We start from the raw sequence: 13,133 nt of genomic DNA on the forward strand, positions 1-13,133 counted from the left end.
TCTTTGCCTAAGGTGATTCCAACTAAACTGGGTTGTCACTGGCCACCTCCCTGAGGTCTACTAAACCTTGCTTTTTTGGCATAGATGATTCAGCAAGCCTGTACAGTCTATTCACCATTGGCTAACTCTCGGTGGTCTTCTGTGCATTGCTTCTTTTGATGAGATGACTCCAAGAAGATTGCAAGGTCCAGTGGTCATCAGCCTGCTTTTTCTGGAAGGCCGCACCTTGTTCTTTGTCTGTGATGACTGAAAGAAGACTATAGTTTCTGAATGTCACAGGCATGCTTTCTCTGGTCTTCTGTGCAGAATCCAGGGGTTGTCAGCCCACTCTCTTTGGTCTATTGTACTCCTCCTCCTCCTCCTCCTATTACTACTACTATTGTTACTACTGTACTTCACTTTCTCAACTAAAATGATTCAACTTGTGGAACAGGGCATGATAGGCAGATTTCCATTTCCTACCCTACATTGCTTCCACAGCCTCAGGTCATCATTGCCAACTCGGTTTGTTTTATTGCAAACTCGATTTCTTGCTGATTATTCCAGCAAGATGACTGGATCGGCAAAACTATTTGCTTTGCTGATGTTTGTTTTTCTGATGATATCCCACATAAGATGTTTTGTGGAGAAGTGTGGCTCACTGGTTAGAGGAGGCAGACCTGGAAGCAGAGGTCAGCCCGGGACCAGGGTTCAATTCCCAGCTCGGCGGGGTCTTGAGTCCTAAAATGTCCGTGGACTTGACAATTCTCGCTCCGGTGCCTACTCGATTCACGGGTTCACACTCTGCGACTCTGGGCAATAGCTTGCTTAATCTCCACAACGGCCCCTCGCGGCGGGATGCCTGGCTTTCACCTTGCGGATACCCTGCCGGGGTTATCTCACAGGGGAATACCAGGACGGGTTCCCTAAGCAAGCGCTTAGAAACCGCTTGGTGATTTGCGCTATATAAATTCCTGTACATTTACATTTACATTTACATTTACATCCTCAAAGAGTGAACTCACTCATGCCACCCCACATGCTTGCAGCTTATCAGTTGCATTAACATGATCAAAGCATTGCATGCCACCCTCAACAAAGGTGACGCGACAAGGGTTCTGAGATCTACCATTGCCATTAAAGTTAGTGGGGCCGTCCAAAACGTAGTGATGGGAGGGATAATCCCGCTCATCTATACTGTGTGGTATATTTCTTTGTACTGTCATGTGTATAGGTGAGAGGTCTTGTGCTGCTCATGGTTTCTTTGTCTTATGTTCCATTCTAAGTGCCTTGAACTCCTTATATTTTTAAGTCTTGGAATGTGTTTGTTGTACTGTGGTCATTTCACCAGCATTACAAAATGGAAATTGAGCTGAAATAAAATACAGCTTGGACCCGATTCACAAAGGTAAACTTAGACCAAAAGTGTAAGTTTAGACCTGAAGTTTAAGTTTGGACATAAAGTCTTACTTTACTAGTGGACAAGAAAGCAGAGATGCCAATTCTACACATGCATAGCCACCCCTTTTGTCCGTCGGGAAGTAACTCCTCCAAATGTAAGTAGAATGTAGTGCTTTCCAAGTATAAAGCCTCCCTCTGCTCATAGGAGGCTGGATCAACACTCAATATGGAGAAAACCACTTGAGGTTTAAACAATAAGTAACACAAATGCTGAGGCACTTCTAACTTTACTAGAGGTAAAGTTAGATTTGTGGTCCAAGTTTACACCAAAACGTCTAACTTGAACTAAAAGTCTAACTTTACTACTAAAGTTAGACTTATGGTCTAAACTTAGACTTTAGAACTAAACTTAGACTTCAGGTCTAAACTTCCACATTTGGTCTAAGTGTACCTTTGTAAATCGGGCCCCTTGTGGACATTCTCAGGAGAAGCATGTGAGCAGGAGAAGATGAAATCTTCAGAATAGACTTAAATCCCCAAGACTCAGAGATAAAACCTAAGCATTCCCGGCATGTGAGTGGGGGCCTACCATCCATTATCAGGTTATGCTGAGTTTTTGATAATTAATCTGCTACTGTACCTGGACATGGCCACAGTCTTTCTTCCAATGACGCGCAGTGTGTCTGGTAGACTGCAGCCTAGTCAATCTTCAGGCTTTAGGGTATCATAGATGCCCCAGCAATGCAATCTGGTAACTGGGACATCAGCCAGAAGTAAGTAATAATTAGGGTTCCTGGTTTTATGGTATTTATTGTTTGGCCATTTCCCTCTGTATTTATCCATATTTATTTTTGGGGTATTTTATCTGCATTTATACATATTTATTTAGTGTTTTGCTTATTAATGAAGTTTTAAAACTGTACATTTCCATATCTATTTAACTAAGACACGCATTTTTACTTTGATGTCTGTCGTGTTTTAGCTATTTAAGCTGCCAAATATTACATAACAATACATCCATTGGTAAATACTAGCATTTTACCATACATTTCTTATTTAAAGAAATGTCATTCTGGTTTTTTTATTTCCCATGCTGTCCGTCTGCTCAGCTGCTGGCCTATCATTCATGAAAGATAGCACGGAGAGTCACTTAAAAGAAGCCCAATTTTCTGTATTTATCCACTTTAAAAAATAAATACAGACAGACAACACATTGTGTATTTAATTGTAAAAATCCGTACAGACCTGTTCCAAAATAACCACCTAGGGTAGCAACCGCTACCATTAACTTGCCCTTCAGTATTCCAGGCACTGCCTCTTGTTACCTATGGTATCAGAGTGTGTGAATGCAGTGTCAGGAATAGAAAGCAGGGCATGGTTATCTTTTTTTTCTTGGTGTAGCCAGAGACAGTTTCAGGTCTCTGCCAGAACTCATGTGATAGCAAAAAAAGAGAATACAAAGAGAGCACAGAGAGGGGCTTTTAGTATTGATGTGCACTATTATTTGCAGGGGAACATCCTTTACGACGCGGATGTTACCCCGCACTACCATTACGACGCGTCTCTTACAATTGATGGGGAACATCCTTTACGACGCGGATGTTACCCCGCACTACCATTACGACGCGTCTCTTACAACGCAAGTCGTAACCACGTCTTGCGCTGGAGGGCGCTCAAGGACAAGGAATAGTTAATTTACTATTCCAACACCTTCCCTACTATCCACGGGGACTGGTGTTGGAATAGTAAATTAAACTATTCCTAAGTCCGCACCCTACAGCGTAAGTCGTGGTAACGACTTGCGTTGTAAAACACGCGTTGTAACGGTACGCGTGGTAATAGCCCGTGTCGTACCGTCATACAACCTTATTTGCAATCACACTTCAGAGATTCTATGACACATGTGTTGTTCTTGACACTTCCTATGACATGCCTGTGACCTCATCAATGACAGCAGTGACTACAGCATTAACAACAGCAGCTACTGCAGTTGCAACTATGGCAGGGGCAACCATATGTCAGCTGTTAGGACAGCAAGGACAAGAGCAGCAAGCATAACTGTTACTCAAACAGGGGCCACATCAACAGATGAAGCCGCTACAAGGCATGCCAAGCACTCTAAGAGCACTGCTTCCCAATTTCACAACAAACTACCCTATTTATGGCTTTGCTGCACTCCTTTTCCCATTTTTTATATTTTCTACTTGTCCTCTCTTTTCCAAAAACCTATCCAACAAATTCCATTACGTCTGAAAATATTCAAAGCTAAACTCACCACTACGTCCCATGCCTCCTTTCCCTGCGGCCCTATACCCTAAGCTCCCAGGGGTGTGGCTTAGTCAGTGAGATTTGGAGTGTGTGAGCCTCAAGTTTCCCAACTAAATAAGCAGTGTGCCGCAGGATTGAGGTGAGATGGCCCAGGTTCCGGATGGACTGTTTCCACGAGGAACAAGGGTCAGGGCTGATTTACTTTACGTGGGCCTCTGTCTTGAGTGGCACAGTGAGTGAAAAATGATGGGTTGGAATACTACCCGACGCGATTGCCACTGGTTAGTCTATTTGCAAGCATTTTTCCCATCATCTTTTGAGTGTTTGATTGGCAGTAGTATGCATGGAAACTTTTGACTGGCACAGCTTTCCATGCCTACTGCTGCCAATGTTTGTGAAATCCAAAAAGTAGAAGTTGTATGGATGCATATTTACTACTTTTAGGTAAATCTTTCACTGTATATATGTTTAATATCCTGGTCCAAAAACTAATAAGTTAAAACATCTTAGTGACATGAGAACAACAAGAAAAGCCAACACAGGCATTGCGGACCTGACTTTGGAGCCCCAGACCCAACCAACAAACCAAGAACCCATTACAGGTGTGTCACCGTCTACTAAATCAAACATTAGACATGCTTGTAGCGTGCACGTCTAAAGCTCATGTATTTAAAGGTTCATTCATATGTGATAATAAAGAAAAAGGAGGCTTTGTGAAATTTGATATTTGCCTAGGATCACACAGTTTGGACAAGCAGAGAAGTAGGTATTGATATCCAGTTATCTGGTTTCACATTTTGAAATTAAGCTACCAGATGGTTATCTCTGTCTCTCTCGCTCTCTCCCATCTACAACAAATGTCACTGTTTAGCCTTTAATTCTTGGCTTACACCCGCACAGAGATAGCTGATCCGATTGAGGGCCCCCAGACCCACCTACCAAGCTAAGATTGCATTTATTTTGGGGTTGTCACACCCCAACACCTCCCCCCGATTCTACACCCCTGTAAGCTCCCCCTATTGTCTCCCATCTTGTCCTCACCCCAGGCTGCTCCAAGCTGCTCATTGTCCCCCTACCATGTCGGCCTCTGGTCCCTCTCCGGTCTGTCAGTCAGCACTCTGGCAACTGTCTCTTGTCCTTCGACGGCACACGTGTCTCTCGGCAGTTGTAGCTTGCCATTTCTTCCTGATCCTGTCTTCCTTTTCTTCCTGGGGTCCTTTTGTTTACCCGATGCTGCCTCTGCAGAAACACTGTCTTGGAAGGTACCATCCTGCCGAGGGGGGAGGGTCGGGGGGGGCATTACTAGCAGTGGTCGAAGTGGGGGAAAAAAAGTAGGGGAACTGTGGGTGGAGAATCAGGGGGCGGGAATAACCGAAGATTGAATCAGTGGGTGTGGCTAGAAATAGCAAAACATGCCAATTTTTAGTACGTTTAGCACTTCACTGACCAGTTACAGCTTATAATATTATAATGTTATTTAATTCAAACAATGGATAAACATGTTTATTTGAGGTTTAATTCAGGAAAAAGCAAACACTCATAGGGAATACAGGTTTATGTAAAGCGTGCGAAATATAAGCACTAACAACATGTTACCTTAATGCTTTTACTCTCATTGTTCAGAAATCCATGATTATTTTTTGTCTCAAACATTGAGGTCATGAATACAGGGCTCCTCCTGTACACATGTGTTAAGCAGGGCCCAGAAGAGAAAGGGACTCTTCAGGAGAATCTACACTCACGGAAACCAACAAAGGCTCCTTCACATTCATGTCAGCCAAGTAACAGCTCAATCATAATATAGCAAAAAGTATAACTAGTGGACAGAATGCAGAACAATGTCATACATTCACCCCAGTACAGAGATCTGGGCCTAAATCCATAGTTTCTTTGCTCACCATGCCATTCCAGTCTGGCCCCAGCCATATGCAAATCAGTCTTGATCCTGCACCCAATGGGAACAGTCCAGCCCGAACTGCCAGGACATATGTATTCAAGTGTCCTTTCATTCGGGAAGTGAACACAAAGCAGTACCCACTGAACTATGCACATAAAATATTGCTATTTAATATGCATGGTACATGTCCTTTGCAGCAGGCATATTACCCCTCCGCACTACCTTAGATGAGTAAAACAGCCACAAGACAAAACATGCTCCCATCTCTCTCCAGCAGGTACATTGATCACCAAAGTTATCTTGGCACTTGTATTGTTGACCGAAACCTGCTGAATATAGGAAGAACTTTGCAGTGTTTTTAAAACTCCTGCACTTGTACAGAACCGGCCCCCCCAAACTAAACTGGCCCCCTACCCTTCCAGTCGCCCTGGGAAATGCCTGCTCCTGCCCTTTCACTGCTCCTGTCCAGTCAGTACTCCTGCTCATGCTCGATCAACACTCCTGCTTCATCAATTCCCCGGCCCCCTCCCTTCTCCTGCCCCGTCACTTCTCCTGGCGCTTCACTTCTCCTGCCCGTCACTTCTCCTGCCCTGTTCACTGCTCCTACCCCGTTCACTGCTCCTGTCTGTTCACCGCTCCTGCCTGGTTACCGCTCTTGCTCATGCCTAATGACCGCCCCTGCCCCATCACTTATCTGCTTCGTCACTTCTCCTGCCCCGTCACCTCTCCTGCCACATCATCTCTCCTGTCCCATCACCTCTCCTGCCCTGTCACGTCACCTGCCTGTCACTTCTCCTGCCCGGTCACTTCTCCTGCCCAGTCACTTCTCCTGCCTGGTCACCTCTCCTGCCCTGTCATGTCACCTGCCCGTCATGTCACGTGTCCATCACGTCACCTGCCGGTCACTTCTCCTGCCTGGTCACTTCTCCTACCCATCACTTCTCCTGCCCAGTCACTTCTCCTGTCCAGTCACTTCTTCTGTCCCGTCACTTCTCCTGTCCTGTCACTTTTCCTGCACCGTCACTTCTGCCCCGTTCACTGCTCCTGCCCCATTCACTGCTCCTGCCCCGTTCACTGCTCCTGCCCCGTTCACTGTTCCTGCCCCGTTCACTGCTCCTGCCCCATTCACTGCTCCTGCCCCATTCACTGCTCCCGCCCGGTTACCACTCCTGCTCATGCCTAATCACCGCTCCTGCCCCATTACTTCTCCTGCCCTGTCACCTCTCCTGCCCATCACCTCTCTTGCCCATCACATCACCTGCCTGTCATGTCACCTGCCCATCACTTCTTGTGCCCCGTCACCTCTCCTGCCCCATCACCTCTCCTGTCCTGTCGCTTCTCCTGCTCTGTCACTTCTCCTGCCCGTCACTTCTCCTGCCCGGTCACCTCTCCTGCCCAGTCACCTCTCCGCCCAGTCACCTCTCCTGCCCAGTCACCTCTCCTTTCCTGTTGCCTCTCCTGCCCCTTCACTGCTCCTGGCCTGTCACTTTTCCTGCCTTGTCACATTTCCTGACTCGTCACTTTTCCTGCCCCGTCACCGCTCCTGCCAGTTCACTGCTCCTGCCCGTTCACTGCTCCTGCCCGGTCAGCACTCCTGCCCGATCACCGCTCCAGCCCCATCACTTCTCCTGTCCCATCACTTCTCCTGCCCCGTTCACTTCTCTTATCCGTTCACTGCCCCTATCCGTTCACTGCTCCTGCCCGGTTACCGCTCCTGCCCATGCCTAATCACCGCTCCTGCCCCTTCACTTCTCCTGCCCCATCTCTTGTCCTGCCCCATCACCTCTCCTTTCCTGTCACCTCTCCTGCCCTGTCACCTTTCCTGCCCTGTCACTTCTCCTTCCCTGTCACTTCTCCTGTACCGTCACTTCTCCTGCCCCGTCACTTCTCCTACCCCGTCACTTCTGCCCTGTTCACTGCTCCTACCCTGTTCACTGCTCCTGGCTCATTCACTGCTCCTGTCCGTTCACTACTCCTGCCCGGCTACTGCTCCTGCCCGGTTACTGCTCCTGCCCATGCCTAATCACCGTTCCTGCACCTTCACTTCTCCTGCCCCATCACTTCTCCTGCCCTGTCACCTCTCCTTTCCCGTCACCTCTCCTGCCCGTTACTTCTCCTGCTCGTCACTTCTCCTGCTCCGGTCACCTCTCCTGCCCTATTACTTCTCCTTTCCTGTTGCCTCTTCTGTCCCGTCACTGCTCTGCACAGTATCTACTGAAAGGTATATCAGGGATGCTTCCCCTTTGCTTTTCTATCATCCCACCAGGAGTCCTCAATGGAGGGAAATGGGTCCATGACTATAGGCTGAGCTCTATACCTTGTGCTGCAGATACAGACACCTCCTGTATGCCTGTGTGCCTGGACTTCCTTGCAGGTAGAGTAGGATGAATGCCGCAGCACCCTCGTCAGCTGTAAACTCAGTGACCACTGGTTTCCCAAGTTGTGCTTCGGGTAGACGACCTGCATCCTGTGCACATTTCTTAAGCCAGTGAAAGGGTTTTGATTTTCTTTTTGATTGCCGAGAAGGGTGCAGAGAGAACCCCTTTACTTTCCCACCCAGAGGGACAGGGGGGATCTGCAAGGAGTGAGCTTTTGTGGTATTGGCAGTGGGGGTGACAAGTAATGACATGGACACAGGATGTGAGGTACACCAGTAGTCACTGCCCAGGGAGTCAGCACTATGTATTGGTACCCCTTACGTCACTTGGGTCAGACCAAAATCTCAAGGCAATGGAGCGAATATGCTCAACATGGAACTACATAGTATTGTGCATGTGCAAGACTACAATCCCCAACTCTAAAGTCCACCAAACCGGAATCTCCACCTGCGGGCCGGAATCTCCACCTCCGGGCCGGAATCTCCGCTACCAGGCCGGAATCTCCGGCCCAAGTGCGGACGTAAAGTTAGTAGTCGTAAATCCATTCTGTGAATACCAAAAGTAGTAAGTGCATTCTGTGAATACCAAAAATAGGAAGTATGTTCAGTGAATACCAAAAGTAGTAAGTTTAGGATTGTGTCTTAAGTTAGTTTTGTGAATCGGGCCCTATGTAGATTGCTCTTCAGAACATGACTTGGGTTCATTGTATCCAGCTGTGGCAGGGAAGTTAATTGAAAAAGGAGACAGATACATTAATATGAAAAGCAATATAACAATTCAACAAAAGTTCTTTTTTTAACAGTGGTCACGAAATTTGAAAGTAGCTACTGCCCTTCTTCACATGCATGAATGCCCCAATAAACGAAAGATAATAGGTGCATTGCCTTAGACGTGATTTTTAAGGTTCCACACTGTTGTGCATTCTGACATGTTGTGTTTTTTTTTCCTCTATAGGGCTGTCCGTCAGTGTGTCCACCTTCAGCCTGGTGGCAATTGCGATTGAACGCTACAGCGCCATCTGCAACCCGCTTAAATCCCGCGTATGGCAGACACGTTCCCATGCCTACCGTGTCATCGCTGCTACCTGGATCATCTCGACCATTATGATGATACCCTACCCCATCTACAACACCCTGGTCTCTTTCCAGATGAAGGATGGCGTGACCACTGGCTTTCAGTGCCGCATCGTCTGGCCAAACAATACAGTGCACCAAGCCTGGTGAGGCACGCAATGGGGGATATGCATGCCAATTTCTCTCCTCTTCCTTCTGCTTTACCTTTTAATGTTCTTTCTGTGCACCACACATTGACCAGACATTGTTAACATGTCAAAATGACAAAATAGTGAATAAATACAAATCACAAAATCCCTGAATGAGGACATAAAGATAGTAGTAAATGCTCTTTGTGAATTCCCAAAGTCTTAAACTTAAACGTTTGGTCTAAGTTTAGACCAAACATCTAAGTTTACATTTGTGAAACAAGCCAATCCAATCACAGATCTCGAAGGGACAGAATATTGTTAGAACAATATTGAGGAACAAAATATTGAATGGTAAGTGTCAATAAATTATCCATACCTTGGTCCAACAATAAGACCAATGTTTCTGTAGGAAAAGCATGTTTTGACTTGCCCATGACTATGGCGTTGTTTGACCAATCTTCATGAAATTTTCCATACAAAATGTCAACGTAGGTTCTGGTTGTCATAGAAAGTTTGGGGAGATCCATGCTGTGGGGTCCAAGAATTTGGGGAGCAAAATAAGGTTGACTTTGTAATGTTCATTTCCATAGGAACCTTTAGTCACACCTACTGCCCGAACTGCTGAACAGACTTACACCAAATTTGGCAGAGAAGTACATGTCAGTTCAAGGAAGTGCCTTTTGCTTGTTTGGTGAAAATCCGTTCAGTAGATGTTGAGAAATGTAAGTTTAAAATTATAGTCATATCTCCAGCTGCTGATATTTTGCGGAGATTTTGCGATGAATCGCGAATGCACACGCTAACGGGAATACTCTTATCGGCTGGACGCAACCTGAAGAGAAAGTTGCGGCCGCCATTATATCGATCGGGAACAAGGCCTGTGGCTGAAAATTTGTGTGAAAGCCCACATAAGGGGTCAGGGTGGAGAAATGTGGGTGTGAGTGACACAAGTTATTTCTCCGAAATAGATTTTTTTAATTGCATGCGATATTTGCTATGACACTGCGACCACCAGCGCTGCCCCGTGTACCAACACGGGAACTTCAAGACTATCATCATCGACGCAAATATAAAAAAAATATCAGTGAATCATTAATATGCATTGTTATAGAGATATTGGGATTCTGATAAATGTTTTTATAGAGTTATTTAGATAGTGAATTATCTACTGTGATGGTTAGAATCAAATATATAGTTATGATTTTTAATATGGTGGTGGCTATTGAATTCCTGCTTTTGTTTTCAGTTTTCACGACGTGTCCAGGAGGATCGCGATTACCGATGTCATCACATTCTCTGGAGTCACCGTGAAAATATAAAATATGTTTTAGATATGGTTTTTATAGAAACTCTCTATAAAAACATGAGTTTAGAGAATACTGTAAGAAATCCGTAGTGTGTAAAGTACTGTCGTATGTGTGGATATATGTGTTTTAGGGCCATATGTATTATGCCCAAATGCGTTAGAGCTGCTGTCAGTGTAACACCGGCGCTCTGCTCCTCGACTGAGAGGCTAGAGGGCCCTTATGTATAATACATTTTCTGAGGTCCTAATGGCCCAATTCAAAAAACCGCGCCATTTGCAACTGCAAAAAAAATATCAATGTATAAAAACAAAATTGTGATTCAGTAACTTGTTATCCACTTGTGATTTGTATTGTGAATCAGTATTTGGAAGGGGCGTGTTTAAGGCGTCCCTTCCTAATACCAATTCACAGTGGTATGTATGAATGGTTTGTGACCAAATTAGAGTCCCTTAACATTCATTTTTTGCCGACACCTTAGAGGAGGTGGTAACCATTCACAAATGTGAAGGTGTTTTTTAAGCGCAGGCAGTGATCCCACAGACCAATGCCTGTTATTAATAAATGAGGCTTAAACCTTACATTATTTTCTTTTTGAACACATCCCATTTTCTTTTAAGGAAAACAGACTACAAGTAGAGTACTTTTTTAAAAAGCAATTGCAGATATTGTAGTATGCGCTCTAGTCTATTAGCGTAAACGCGGTGACGCGTTACGCTGTAGACAGGAGCGCGAGACTCGCGCATGCGCAGCAGACAGTTGGGTGAAGGCGCGAAGGGGAAAAACGGCAGTTGGCGACCGGAGCGATTGCTGTGTAGACGCTCGGCGCCCTTATGCTCTGATTACTTGTGATGGATGAAAATAAATGATTTATACACCTACAGAGCCTCAGTGTTCAGTGTGGGAGCTACCAACATTACATTGGCGACGAGGCTGGGACCACGAACACCAGGAAGACAGTGGTCAGGAGTAGGGACTCCACAACAGCCCCACACCAACCTGCAGAAAAAAAAAAAAACAGCAACAAGGTCGAGCAAAGGGCGTGGCAGTAGTGGAACAGTACGAAAATAACTACAATACAGCTCCAATAACCAGGTCAGTGCCGGGCTAGGGAAGGAGAGCACAGCCAGCACCCTGGCAACCAAAGGCATCACCCCCGAGACAGAGGAAGGGGCACAGACCGATAACCCCACGCAGACTATAAGGGACAGCACCCCAGGTAGTCCCAGAGGGCAAAGTAACACGGCAGGGAGTGCAGGAGCATCCGGTGTACCTATTCAACACGGTGCCCAGGTGGTAGACCCCAGAGGCGAAGTCAGGATGGCGACTCAAGCGTCGGCTCTGATGGCCCCCGTCCCATTCCTGCCTAGACCGGGAGAACCACAGCTAAAGTGGGAAGATTGGAAGGAATACTTTCAAAACTATATCGAAGCACTTGAAGACGAAAACGAAGGGGCATTCACCCCAGAAAGGAAGAAGAGACTGTTACTCCACAATCTGGGCCCGGAGGGAGTGAGAGTGTTCAAGAACCTGGTGCCCAAGGAGAGGGGAGCGACTGAAACAGATGTCTTTAAGAATGCACTGGATGATTTGGACAGCCATTACCGCCCAGCAGTTTGTGTCTCCATAGACAGGTACAATTTCCAACAGAGGAAGCAGGAGGTTGGTGAATCGATTGATGATTATGTGGCGGCGCTCCGACGCCTGGCCATCACGTGCCAGTACGGGGGTCTTCAGGAGGAGTATATCAAAGACCAAATTGTCATGCACACCACGTGCAGGTCTGTCCAGGACAAACTGTGGGCGCAGAGTGAGACATCGCTTAAAGAAGTTGTTGCTATGGTCAAAAAGGCTGAGATGTCAAAACGCGGTGCAGAAGCAGCCAAACGTGAGAGTGCACCGAGACAGTTGGTCAACAAGATAGACGAGGCACCCCAGCCCAGCAAACCCAGAGGGGCGTTTGGAGATCAGAGGAAGGAGTCGAGATGGACAGGGAAGCAGACAGTCCGCCCTGGTCCGGACAACAAGTATGCGTGTTATAGATGTGGCAGCACGGCACATTTGGCGCAGGATAAACGCTGTCCCGCGTTCCGCGCCAGATGCTCGTTTTGTGGCCTGGTCGGCCATTTTGAAAAAGTATGCCGCAAGAGGGGGAAGAAATCCACGGTCAAGTGCGTCGATGCGGCCACAGCGGACGTCAGCGGGGAGGACGACCTGGAAGACGACGATTTGGTGTTATGCATCGAGGACCAAGTGTTAGAGGTGACGGGAAAGCGAAGAGATAAGCCTCGCACGGACATGCTGATAGGGGGAGTGAAGGTACATGTGGCCGTCGATTCAGGATCTCCTTGGACCATCGTGCAAAGATCCATATGGGAAGAAGACTTTGTGCCCGTGGTGGGGCCAGACCTATGGCCGCCGGACATCAGACCCATCTCGTACACTGAGAACGCCATTCCTCTAGTGGGGTGCCGAGACTTCATATTCGAATTCAGAGGGAGGTCAGCCACGTGCACCCTGTATATAGCAGAGAGAGGTCCTTCAGTGCTGGGGTGGAGAGACGCAGGAGATCTGGGAATCATACTCAACCCGGGAGGCAAAGAGCAGATTCTTTTGACAGACGAGTGGCCCCTCACGAGAGATGAAGATTGGAAGTCAGCATACCCCAAAGTTTTTGATGGCTCAGTTGGGAAACTGGACAA

The 13,133-nt window shown here is 46.8% G+C and overlaps 1 protein-coding gene across 1 annotated transcript in view; it reads left to right on the forward strand.

The window, feature by feature from the left end:
• CCKBR (cholecystokinin B receptor) overlaps positions 1-13,133 on the forward strand; it is a 332,174-nt gene that overhangs the window by 254,558 nt on the left and 64,483 nt on the right. The window contains exon 3 of the mRNA XM_078658711.1: positions 8,878-9,142. Within this exon, the coding sequence (XP_078514837.1) occupies positions 8,878-9,142 (265 nt within the window). The remainder of the gene's footprint in view (positions 1-8,877; positions 9,143-13,133) is intronic.

This window comes from Lissotriton helveticus, chromosome 8, assembly GCF_964261635.1.
Source record: "Lissotriton helveticus chromosome 8, aLisHel1.1, whole genome shotgun sequence".
NCBI classification, from domain to species: Eukaryota; Metazoa; Chordata; class Amphibia; order Caudata; family Salamandridae; genus Lissotriton; species Lissotriton helveticus.